The sequence below is a fragment of the Equus asinus genome, chromosome 17 (genome assembly GCF_041296235.1).
Source record: "Equus asinus isolate D_3611 breed Donkey chromosome 17, EquAss-T2T_v2, whole genome shotgun sequence".
NCBI lineage: Eukaryota > Metazoa > Chordata > Mammalia > Perissodactyla > Equidae > Equus > Equus asinus.
The window spans coordinates 2016986-2030193 of NC_091806.1; the positions used below are offsets into that span (position 1 = coordinate 2016986).

Consider the following 13208-nt stretch of genomic DNA (forward strand, 5'->3'; position numbering starts at 1 on the left):
AAAGAACTGGCAGTAAACACTGATGTCTCCCGTGTCAGATTTTAAAACAGTGAGACTGAGAATGGACCAGGAGGAAGCTCAAAGGCATGAAGAAATGTGACTTAGATATTCTGGGGAAGTGTGCAAATTAACCTCCATAGCTCTGGCTGCCTCCTTCCCGCATCGCTGTCAGCTCAGTTGGTCTGGAGGGAGAAGAGCCAATATGCCTCCCCGAGCAAAGGCTGAGGACCAAACTAACCTTTACTGAGCTGAACCCATCGCTTCATCAAGAAGCGCAAAGAACTACAATAGTTGTTAAACCAATATGACCATTTCATCATTTCCATGACCTGCTCAGTTTCACCATGTGACCTTCTGAATGCTAATTCCCCAACGAGTTTGCAGGTGGTTGGCTGGGTATTCAGTGATATGGAGAGAGTGAGCCACTACTTCTATGGAATTGTCCAGCAAAAAAAGGTCATCTGAAATAAAGCATAGGGTCAAGATGCTAAAAGGATACATTCCACAAATCCTTATAGAGCACCTCGTGCATGCCAGGCACTGCTTCAGGTGCCAGGACACAGCTGTGACCAGTGGGGACACGGTCTCTACAGTCTCTTTCCTCATGGGCTTACTTCCCAGGGATGGGGGTAGTTCACAACATCTCCCTTTAGGGCTTGAATTGTTTTGCTTAAAAAATAAAGTGAATTTCTCCTCATGTGCTTGATGTCCCTTAAGAAAAAAAAAATCCAGGAAATCTGAAATCTAAACACCATGTCTCTATATCTTCTTTAAACGTGTCCCATACAATATTGTTAAGAAGCCTCTTGAGAAGCTCCAAATGGGCCACCCTATAGGTAATTAACCACTAGGATTCTTCTTATATATAATTGAAAAATTAAAGAATATATATGGTGATTTCACTTTGTTTCATATTACTGTTTCCTTGTATGGCAGTAATTTGGGATCAAGCCTTATCTCCACTACAAAATTGCACATTCATTTTGCTGTCCTCCCATGCCTAATTCAGGGCTTTGCAGATAATGGGCCGTCCATAAACACTTGATGAATGATCAAAATATAGGAGCTCACAGGAATGAGATGGGGGTGCTCAATTAAAACTCATAAGGCACACAACAAATACTTAATGTAATAGAGCATAAAGCCATTCCATGGGAATGCTGATCCTGGTTGACACAAGCTAATATTTTGATGGGGGATAATCCGGCACATTCATTTAGATGTGGGAAACACCAAATTTACAGGAGAATGGAGCATACCCTTTAGGTACATCTGAATTTCTAATGATTTGAATCATTTTCACTGAGTCAATTAATTTATGCAATGGCCTCCTAGCACGTGGGGTCCCTAATTTGTATCACGTTCCTGATATAGAGGGGATGAGCAAAAGACTGTGGCTGGTCCATTGGACTTCTGGATGTAAGTTACAGTCCAGTAAAGAGAATTGCTTCTGTGTTATCCTTAGTTACCTGGCAGAAGCCATGGTGTATATTTGGAATACCCAGAAATAACCAGGAAGAAATTGACTATTAAATGAGATCTTGTCAACAGCAATCAAAGGGTATCAGAAATCTGCATGGGGTTTGGACTGTCCTCAGAAGCTGCCTGGAACCATTTTAGCAACCCAACCCCCAAAGTTGACTCTGCTCACCTGCCAGGGTTTCTCCAAGTTTGCTTCACTCTGGTCATGACACTCTGTCTTTGACAATGTCAAGTTAATTACAATGAAGGCTAGACAGAGCCCATCGAGCTTGAAGGCTTAAGACCCAACAGCTTAGAAAAGAGTTCAAAACATCCATGTTTCAGGAAAGATGGTGCCGCCAGGCAGTGTGTGAAATGTAGTGTTTTTTAAAAGATATCTATGGATAATTGTCCTGAAGGATAGTTATCCTTTACTTGAAATTGATTCCCCATCCTTGGAGCAAAGTCACTGCTGAGTCAAAACTCACCTTCCCACAAAAATAATTACAAGAAAGATGGTTGCGCAAAGTCATGTGGGCACATTTTTTACCAAGATGTGATATACAGCAAGGAGGAATACTTGTGCTATACAAATCAAATAATTCTGGGTATTCTTCTTGGTGTTTCACTCAAGGAACAGAATATTTGAAAACTAGCAAAGCCCTGGAAACCAAATTCTTGGGCAAAATATTCAAGAAAACCAATCAAATTTGTGGGGCGGGTGGATGGGGGAATCAGAATGACTATTTCGCATCACATGGATGAAACAGGCAACTGATTAGCTCTTTCACTGTTAGACCTGTTGATTTCCTTCCATGTTAGACACAGAGTTAGATGACGTGGGACTCATAAAAGCTTGGGTTACATGATTCTTTAGAAGAACAAATGTGACAATAATACATGCAGGGATTTTGTGTTTGTTTTAAGAAATTGAGCATGCACTATTATATACAGGTCTCGATATCCATGAATGGGAAAGGTACCTTGCACTCATCTACTATGACAGAGTTGTGTGCAGCATAGACACATTGACTAGAATTGCTTTCCCTGTGGTTCTTCATGTCATCATAAATGGACTGAGTCTTGGTCATTTCAATATCTTCATGCATTCGGTGCTGGGAGTCAATGGTATCCAGCTCAGACTTGGAGAGGTGATAGACAATCCCGGCCCCGAAAGAGTCACCCACAACATTGACTGAAGTTCTCATCCTGTCCCTGGGGACAAAGAACAAAAATTGTTTAGTGAGGAAGCAGTGTGACGTGGTGGTTGAAAGGTCAAGGTCTAGACCCAGAGAGACCTGGGGTTGAGTTCTGGCTCTACCTTTCCCTCTGCTTGATCTGGGGCAAGTTCCTTCACCTTTTTTGACTTTATTTCCTTGTTTGTCAGTTGGAGACGACAATCATACTTCTCTCATAAGCTTGTGTGAAAATTAAATGAGATAATGTAAGTAAATTGCTTAGGAAAATGTCTGATGAATGGTAAGTACTCAATAAACAATAGCAAAGAAAAAGGAGGAAGAGGGAGGAAGAATTAGAGGGAAATAATGTGTCTGGATCTCGGAATTAGTGCCCAGGCTCCAGATACTCCTAGCTGTGTCCAGCCGTTCCTCTTGATTTAAACTCTTCCTCAAAGACTCTAATTTACCTATGCTTATTTTATTTATTAATTCTACAGGCAAGGCCACCCGTGAATTCTCCCATAAGAGATAATTCATCTTTCTGTAACGATCAAAACTAATGCTGCCTTTCCCCCCGCACCCCAGTGTCCTTGCAACATACACATTACACAGATACAGCTTTGGGGTAAGAAACCCAACCACAGTTTTCTCCCTGACCAATATGTGTAGTGACTATGTGTCCTGGAAAAACCAAAACACTTTTTCTTGCTCTCTCTATTAACCTAAAATAATTGAATCTCCCAGAGTGCCTCTTGAACCAGGAAGTGTTAAGAGAAATCCTTCCTCAAATCTTGCCTCTCAAGCTGTGATTCAAAAAAATAAGATGGTAGATAACTCTCTTTCTTAGAAGGTCAGCACCAGGAAAACTAAGTTCTGAAGAATAAGTTGTGTTATCTCATCCATAAGTTCAAATCAGTGTGAAGAGTCCTTTTGACCATGTTTATGAGATTCTCAAAGTCCTAAAGAGAAGGATGCTGGAAAACTACAAAAAAAAAAAAAAAAAAAAAGGAAGGAGTTTAGGTAAAGATACTGCTGAAACATTTTAGTCCAGGACACTCTAACCTTCAGTCCAAAAAAAATGTGAGGATACTAGAATTAGTTAAAGGCAAAGTGGAAACCTTGATTGGTTCTGGGAATAAAGGCCTAAAATAAGTTCTAGTTGCGATGATCAGATCTATCTCTCATTAGAGAATAAAAATAATGAAGCTGCACTAGGAAGATTTCGCCTGGCTCCCTCGCAAGGAGCTTGTGAGCCAGCCATCTTTTGATTTCAAACAGGAAGATGTTGCCCATGAGAAAATACAGATCAGAGCCCGACTTCAACTCTCAGGGGCATCTTTCCGTCTCAGAAAGCTCTTCTCCTCCCACCTGCTTTGGAGAATCTGCCTCAGGGTGACAGAGTCTGTACACGAATGAAGACTGGATCTTGAGGTCACCCACAAAATCAGGCACTTGACATGCAGATTGCAGAGAAGCCCCAGTATAAGGGTAGGAGAAGGAACACATGACAGGAGTTGAGAAAAAGCCTGGACTCTGGAGGCAGCCGGACTTGCGTTCAAAGGCCAGCTTTTCCCCTTACCTGTCAGACAACCCTGATCATACTCGACATCTGGGAGCCTTAGTTGCCTAGTCTATAAAATGGAAAGAATAAAAATGCCCACTACATAAGGACTGCTGTGAAGATTAAAGAAGATAACAAAGTGCTTAGCACAGTTCCAGACATTTAGTAAGCACTCACAAAACATTAATTATGATATGATGTGTATTCTCAATATTAGTATTAATCTTATCAAGTCAATTCAAATATATTTTTGGCACCTCCTAAGTAGAACATCCAAACACGCCTAGTTAAGCTACTGTCTCCCCCTGAAAACATGACCCCTGTTGATAGGACAATTCCTGTGGAGGCACTCCTAACCAACCAGTTGTGTTATCTGTCCGTCATATAGCTGTGGTCTACTTTGTTGCTTTTTAAATATACTTTTGATCACTCCCAGCACGTGTTCTGAGTCACGCACCCAACACCCTTGACCAACTGTTAAATTACAGAGTGCTAAAGTCTTCAAGAGGAATGCTCTGAGTACCTACTTATCTCATGGCCCAGAAGAATCTGCCTTTATTGGCAAGTAGAGGGACCAAGGCTGGTGGTGATGATGAGGACGGTAACTACCATTTATATCAAACTTCACATGTGTAGGGATGTACTTTATAGCTACTACCTTATCTACTCCTCACTACGACTCAAAGTACTATTATCCACATTTAAGAGATGAAATCACTGAGGCCCAGAGAGATTAAGTGTCTTCCCAAAGTCACACTTCCTAGTAAAGTCATAGAACCAAATTTGAACAATGTGGAGAAGAACACACAGTCTAGAACCCTGCAGGTGACTAACATTTAAGGAACGGGCAGAAGAGTAAGCCTGCAAAGGCGGAAGGGAACTAGAAGAGGGTGGGGGAAGCGTGTTTCAAAACTGAGAGGATGGTGGACGATGCCGATTACTGCCTGGAAGTCAGGTAAGATAAGGAAAAGAAGTGTCTCTTGGTTTTAGCCATAAAGAGGCCATTCCTGACCTGGCAAGGATAGTTTCAGTACAGAGGCAGGGACAGAAGCCAGCTTGCCATGGGTAGAAAATTGAATGAGAGGAAGTGCAGACATTTTGTATAACCAACTTATTCAAGATTGGCTGAGAAATGAGGGGAGAGAAAGCAAATGGAAGGAGACAGAAGATAGAAGAATTTTTGGTTTGCTTTTGAGGCCACCAGGGGAATGTCTGACCAACTCTGGGGAAGTCCAACTCTGACCAAAAGCAGGATATGGGAATTTATGGTTCACGTGTGGAAAATTTCTCCACAGGCAAATGCTTTCATTTTCTCTCACAACCAGCCCCGACTGTTCATGAAACTCTGCTGGCCTCAGGAGCTTTTTGGTTGCTTGGTAAAAAGAACTTCAGAGTGTTTGATCCTCTCCTTGGGTCTAGATGCTGCGTGTCAAGCCTGGGAGAAGCGGGCAGAGGTGAGAGCAGAACCTCTCCCCGAATGGACCCACTACAGATAATATAGCTACTGTTTTGAGGCCACCAGGCTTGACTGAGCTGCTACACATGGAGGCCCTGGTCTGGTTCCCTGGAAGAAAAGCAATTGCCAAGGGGCTCTCTCTGTTTGCTTTCTCTCAGTATAGACCCTCTGGCAGGAAGATGGTGGGACTGTCTGAAAGTCCTGGTTCTCACCGAAGAACAGAGCCAAGGGAACACGGTCACTCAAAACTCATCTGGTCCCTTGCATTGGATTGAACCATACAAAACTGCCATTTCTATGACTCCAAAAAAGTCAAACATTGGCCATTTCATGTGATTCAACTTAACATTCGTAGAAACAAACCATGATGTCTGCCTCTCAGAAGGCAGGGTGCGCAGTGTGGCAGAAGGTCACCTGAGGCCCCAGACCTGAGGAGGCTGGCAGGACTCTGGGCATCTGAGGGCTAAAGCCACATGAGGTTGGGAAGGAAGGAGGGCCCATGGAAGCACTGGTTGAGTGGGAACTTTGGATTCGAGCCTGGATTGCAATCCTGGCTCCAGCAGGATGGGTTACTCAGCCTTTGCCGTTCAGCTTTCTCATTCGTATAATACAGGCAGTGACGCCCGCCTCTGGGCAGGTGGAGAAGACACTGACTACCAGTGTGACCAAGTGCTTGTCAGCCCAGAGGTCCTCTGCTAGGCTTCAAAGCCCTGACACAGACTCAGGGCTCGATCGGTAGCTGCTGATTGTGGTTACCGTTATCGGTCTAAGGGAAAAGGGGAGCAGATTGCCTCCACTCTGATTCTCCCAAGTCTCACACATTGCTCTTTCTGCACCTAGGTCACTCTGCTGGGATTTTTGGACCATATCTGTCCCCATGACTAGACTAAAGCCCTGTGAGGTCTGAGACCATGTTTCAGCTGTTTATGACATGGGGCAGGGGGGAAGGGGGCCGGTCGGCGGGTGTGGACCAGGGGAAGAGGCCGGTGGGATGGATTGTTAGCCTAAGAGGTGGAAGCAGTTTAACTCTGGAGAGAGAACGGTCATGTGGTTGGCTATTTCAGTGGTGAAAAGTTAGGATGCAAGCCAAGGTCTAGAAGGAGGAGGAGCGAGACACAGAGAGGCCGAATTTCCTTGCATAGAAAACGAGAGAGGTGTCCTGAGAGCCGGGGGAAGACACAGGGACGAGAGCGGGAGGCCCAGCAAAGGAGGGAGAGGTGGGGCTGAACACGTGTAGACAGAAGCTCCTGGGTGGGCAACACCAAAGGATTTTTTTAAAAGAAAATGGGTGCCTAGTATTAAATTTTTGTTTTCTGTGCTACCTGAAATTATTAACAGTGATTACTTCAGAGAAAGAAGACTTGAGATTCAAGCGTAAGCGAAGGGAGAACTTTTCTTCTTCGTCTGATAACTCTCCTGAGCTTTGCCCCGTCTTGTTTTTCCATGAGCATATATTTCTTTTGTGCTACATTAGAGCGTGATTTCGCTGCGCGGAACTCTGGCCACACCCCCAATCTCCCCCTGCCCCCAGCCCGACCTGCAATGATACTGCCTGGAGTCAGGGTTCATTTTAGGGGGCAGGGAACGACTTAGTAGAAAAGAGTCCCATCCCATGATGGGTTGACATAGACTGGAGATAAGGGAAGACGTAGGAAAGAGGACTCAGTGGAAGAAGAGCATCAAAGCAAACAACTCAAACGGAATCTGGAGACGACCGCCCAGAATCTTCAGAGAGACGGTGGATGCAGGAATTGGTTCTCTTTTCCCCCAGACGTGGAGTGGGGATTAAATCAGTTATGTGTCTGTGTGTACATGCATGTGTGTGTCTTAAATAAGGGAACAAGAACCCAGATGGACGGGCCTGGAACCCCCAAGGAACAGCCAGATCGTTTGGGTTTCAACCCCATTTCAGCCATTTAATCTCCACTAAATTGAGATGTTTCTTTGCTCTGAGCCTCAGTTTCCTCAACCGTAAAACGGGGATAATACTTTTAGCTGCCTCATAATTTGGTGTGACTTTTAAACAAGTCCATGTAAAGTACTTAGAACGATGTTTAACATCTAAGGGGCACTTGCTAAGTATTCGTATCGGTATCCTGCGTCCTTTCGGTCTGTTTTCACTGAATGGATACTCAAGAAAGAGCAGAGGTGCACATATACCCGCAATCAGGAACTCCCGCTCCCCCTTCCCTGTGTCTAGTCCATTGCTTCTGGAAGCAAGGTCCCTTGAGGGCACCGTTGGCATCACCTGGGAACTTGTCAGAAATGCCAGTCCTTGGGCCCCATCTCAGACCTGCCGAATCTCCAGGAGATCTTGGGGCAAGCTCAAGTTTGGGAACCAACGCTCTATTCCCTCCAGGGAGGCAAGCTAACGGGGAGCTTCAGAGGCCCTCCTGCAGGGTGGAGGCTCCTTAAGGCCTTCCTTATAAGTGCCATCTCAAGCACATCCCCCAATTAGCGATGTGTCCCCGGAAATAATCTCACCAGCAATCTGATAAGGGGGCATGGATCCACTTGGGTTTCACTTTATTTTGGCTTTTTCTTCCCACCTGTGGCCAGACCCAGTTATTTATCACCTCTCACTGGTACTGGCTCCCGGTTTTCACTCCATCCTGCCTCCTTCAGAGAGAGGAAGGTATGGGCGAGATCTCCTATAAACATCCACCAAGGATTCCTGACACAAAGGGCTCCTTGCACACTGGGGAAGGTTCTGGTTTTACTAGCCCTGCTCGTCTGGTGTTCAAGGACTTGGGCACTTTTCAGGGCCCAGAATCTTGGTTTTCACCCTGACATTTACAGAGCTGCTCAGCCTGCCCACTGAAAAGCGTCCAGGGCTTGGCGGGCAGTAATGAGGCTGGCCAGTCTCCAGTAGCTGGCAAACACTGTGGCACATTAAATGTCACTGCAGGCTTTGTTTGGTTTTAAAACTGGAAAATTGCTCGAGTTATGAAAGCTTACAAACCTTACCTAGAGAGGAAAAAGACATCCCCCCTTTCTTCTTCTCTGCTTTTCCTTCACAGACTACTTTACGAGGAAATGACCGGCACACTGTCCAGCTCATCTCCCTGCCCTCCTCACGCTAATGGGCACCCAACGGCCACGGAGCCCATGACCAAGAGCGTGTTTCCAGAACTCCTCCTGCTGGCGGGAAAGAATGTGCCACCATTACTAATTCAAAGCAGATCTGACCTAGCTGCAGATCCCCATGCACATTTTCCCAGGATCCTCTACTTTCCCTTTTTCTTTTCTCCTTAAAAGGGACGTTCATGCTTATTTGTATACAAACATCCAATACCAACAGAATCCTAGTCCAGGTCTTAAAACTAGCAAGGCCTTCAAGGGCGTTGGGTCTAGACTCTGCTTTTAAGCTGATAAATTACTGTTCCCGCCGTACACATGACGCAGCTCAATCTGGAGATTCGGTAACTTGTCCAAAGCCCTACAGAGAGGAAATGCAGAGCTGCGGCCCAGGGTTCCTGCCTCCTTGCCCTTCTTCCCTTGATCATAGGGCCTCCCTCTATCTGAGATCAGACTCCAGAACTAGAGGAGAGCTCTTCATTCGCTCCTTCCTTTCCAGCTCCAGTCTGGGATCAAGTCTTCTCGTAGACAATTTCATTAATATGGTTAATCCGAATGTATCATCACTTTTTTTGTTCGGCCAACTCCCTTCTGCTAGCACGTTTCAGCCCTGGAGTTAGGACGCCCTGCTCTCTGTGCAAGTGTGAGCCTGTAAGCACCTGTGTGGGGCAATCAGGCGGACCGGCCCTCTTCCTCCATTCGCTAACATCTAGGTCAGAGTAGGCAGGGTCTTGAATGTTTCATGAACTGACTTTCATCCAACAGGCCTGGAAGCAAATGACTTGAATTCTAAGAGTGACTGAGACCTTGACTGTCCCCACTTAGGCTTTTTGTTTTATTTTAAACCTGGGAGGGGAAAAAAGCAGGTCATACCAAAAATTTTCTGGAACCAGGGTGACCTCAATAGGTCTGTCTTCGTCCTTTCCCACTCTGGACTTTCTGCTTCTTCCCACTGTGACATCCGCTTGTTGCTAACTAGGAAGCTGTATGGGGTGGACTGAAGGGCCCGGACCTGGCCACACAAGCTCTCCTGTGGCCCGGGTGGGACACTTGACCCTTCTGATCCCAAGTTTCTTCATCTGTGAAACACACCATAGGGCTCTTTATGGATTAACTATAAACAGATGTAAAGAACATTGCGGTACCCACCAAATATCAGCTCTTTTTCTTCATTCCTGATAATATGAGTGCATTTTTCCACTTAAAGGCATTGGCATTGTAATGGAAGGGGGGCAGCCTCTATAATAACAATTTTTAAAAAGATGCAAGTCTAATGGTGGATTTCAGGACCCAGAAACAAGCACAAGAAGACATTAGGCAATGTGGTGGCAGCAGGCAGGGGACGCTCAATGACAACATGAGGGCAGTAGGTTCAAGAGGCAGAGGACTCAGTGACCAAAGTCACAGGGGAGGCAGGTGGGAGTTAAGAGCTCCCTCTTTCTTCTTGTGTGCAAAGGCCCCTGGGCATCACACAGCAACTCTGTGCTTAACTTTAGCATGCATTTATTGAGCTCCTACTGTGTGCTCTGTCCCCAAACCATTGTCAATGTCTTAATTTCCCCTTTGTCCTCCTTCCCAACCAAATCCTACCCCACAACTTTGTCTCTTTCATCCTACTCGCTCTCAATCCATCCACCCGCATGCCATCACCAAATCTCGGCTGTCCGCATGGCTGCCTTGTCTCAATGGACGTCCTGAGAAAGGCTGCCCTCGGGGCCAGCACAGGGCACAGAGAACAACCAAGCTAGCACGAGGGACCATGCTGCCGCCCGAGAGAGACTGGCAGGAACAGATAGGAGGTCACTTCATTTGCCCTTTACCTTCCGCTGAAGGTGTTTCCAAGGTCTTTGTCTGGCAAGGAAAACATCGGTCAGGAAGGTGCAGGACCCTCCTCGCAGCCCTCCTGGATTGAACAGATTATGTCCAGGGAGCCACTTCTCATTTCCAACCGAAACCTCCAGAGCAGGCAAGTTTTACGGAGAGAGCAGGTTCCTTCTGGACCCCACATGTCCCTCCTCCCTTCAGCCACCTGCATGTTTCTCTCTTTGCAAGGATGCGAGTAGGGGAAAGGAACTTGTTTTAGCATGGGGTAAACTCAAGTGCATAAAATGTGGCTTCTGGCTCTAAGAATCTATGCCAATAAATGTCAGAAAAATGTCACTGGCATGTGGGGCTGTTTAAAAAATAAGTGTGGGCATTTTGGGCCTCGGACCTCTGCGCCAGCACTGGTCACTCTGCACCCCTGACGTTGAAGTCATTGGAATCCCCCAGCCCCTGTCATTTAGCTCCAAGACTGCACAGGGGGCATCAGAGCACATCCACAGAACATCAGAGCCCAAACTAGCCCTTAGCAAGGATCAATTCCAATCTCCCTATTGGGGACCATCTGGCTAGCCCGGCCCACCTTTGTGAATGGGAAGTGAGTGTCATACACTGGGAAAGGTAGCAGGGCTGTGTGTACACAGTCAAGTTCAATCTTCTTTGCATGGCAGCCGAGGCTGTCGATCTTGCCTCACTTTCCGCCACTCCCTGCCTCCCACTTTGTACTCCAACAATACTCCACTCAGAGGCCCCCGCACCGTTGCCTCAGCGCCTGTGTGCAGGCTGGCCTTGACTGGAGTATCCCATTTCCCCCTCCGCCTCCGCACACCTGGGTAACTTCTACCCTCCAGTTACGATTCTGCTCAGCTCTCACTGCCTTTAGACGCTTGAATATGGCCATGATTATGAATGTGGTGGCCTCCAAAACCAAGCAGACCTAAGGTCAAACCTCATCTCATTCTCAAGCCACTTCACCTCCCTACACCTCAATTTCCTCATCTATAAAATGGGAGAAATAAGACCAGACTTGAAGGTTGTGATAAGAGGAAGATGTCATATGCTCAGCATAGTCGCTAGCACACAGTGATCCCTCAGATTCACTAACCATTTTCCCTGTTTCCTGATTTCTCCACTCTGCCCTTCCAACCAAGACTGGGATGGGTGCCTCTCTCTATCACTATCCTTTTATGTTTGTGCTGTTTTAAAACCTACTTTATTGAAGTTTAATTTACAAAAAAATAAAATGTACCCATTTTAGGTGCAAGATTTGATGAGTTTTGACAAATGTAGACACCTGTGTATACCTGTGCACATGGAACATTCTATCACTCCTAAAGGTTTCCTTATGTCCCTTCCCAGTTAATCCTCACACCCCTACCCCTGGGCTCGGGCAACCACTGACCTCTTTCTATGGCTAGAGGCTATACTGTCTTTCCTAGAGCTTCCTACAGCTGGAATCATGCAGTGTATACTCTTTTGGGATTTGTCTACTGAACATAATGTTTTGAGATCCTTTCATGCATCAGTGGTTGGTTCCTTACATCTGTGCTTTCAACCTTTTATTATAATTTATCTGATTCCTCCCCTAGACTGGAAGGCCCTCAAAGATTCTATCTTTTTCTTCTTTGGCTCCCAAGTAGGCATTCAACAAATGTTAGAGGGAAGAAGGGAGGGAGGAAGTGAGGGAGTTGCCATGGGGATTGGCTAAGATCTTGGCTGCAGCCTTGCTTGTTGTCCACCCCTGGGAGGTAGTACTCACGTCCCCAGCAGAACCCCATCTGCAAACACTTACAGCAGCCAGTCCACAGCCACCAGCAGGCTGATGTCCTCTGTTGGCAGGCCCACAGCCGTCAGAATGAGGAGCATGGTGACCAGCCCAGCACTGGGGATACTGGCGGCGCCGACGCTCGCCAGCGTGGCAGTGAGGCTGTGAGAACAGAGAAGGCCAGGTCATGGGAAGAGAAAGAGGCCTCAGCAAAGCTACCCCTGGCAATTTTAAGCTCCAATTTTCCCAGCAGTCGTAAAATCCCTTTTCCTTCCCAAGCAGTAGAGAAATCTAGAGTACCAAGACCCTGGAATGAGGGTCTATTTGGATTCTGCTCAATAAACTCATGGATTGGAGCCTTATCCCCATATCATGACATCCAATTAGCCTAACAGATCACAGGGCTCAAAGAAAGTAAGCGTGGCTGTAAAAGTAGGCAAGGAAATATTAAAGAAGAAAAACAAATCACCCTTAATCCTCCCACGGGAACACCACTGCATTCATTTCTGCTTACACCCCTGCGTCTCTGTGAGCACCAGAGACTTCTGGACTACGTGGCAAGAGTCTGAGGAGGCCACTGCCAATGTTAACATGAGAACTCAGAATAGCAAACATCCAGACCCAACGGAGTGGACATCGGGGGAACAAATCAACAGATTCCAAATGACATTAAGCTTCAGATGCCTGGACGTTTCCCCATGGGCTGGAAAATACATTATTCAGAAAGAGGGCGCCAAGAAATGATAATGAAATCACTAACAGGAGGTTTTCTTTTTGAAGCATCTCATCCTTTGCTTTCCAGGTCATGCTAAGGGCATGCCCAGCACTATTTCGAAGTTGTCTCTGGAAGAGAATTTACATAGGGTTCAGGTGCCCTGTCCAGGCACT

General features: G+C 46.1%; 1 protein-coding gene and 1 long non-coding RNA gene across 7 annotated transcripts in view; one reads left to right on the forward strand and one right to left on the reverse strand.

Annotated features, from left to right (window-relative positions):
- LOC123277955 (uncharacterized) overlaps positions 1 to 13208 on the forward strand; it is a 41845-nt gene that overhangs the window by 20348 nt on the left and 8289 nt on the right. The window lies entirely within an intron of this gene.
- SLC1A2 (solute carrier family 1 member 2) overlaps positions 1 to 13208 on the reverse strand; it is a 137461-nt gene that overhangs the window by 10858 nt on the left and 113395 nt on the right. For all 6 annotated transcript variants that reach the window (XM_014851038.3, XM_044750042.2, XM_070487524.1 and 3 more), the window contains 2 exons: positions 12348 to 12482; positions 2445 to 2676 (listed from right to left, as the gene is read on the reverse strand). In XM_014851038.3, the coding sequence (XP_014706524.2) occupies positions 2445 to 2676; positions 12348 to 12482 (367 nt within the window). The remainder of the gene's footprint in view (positions 1 to 2444; positions 2677 to 12347; positions 12483 to 13208) is intronic.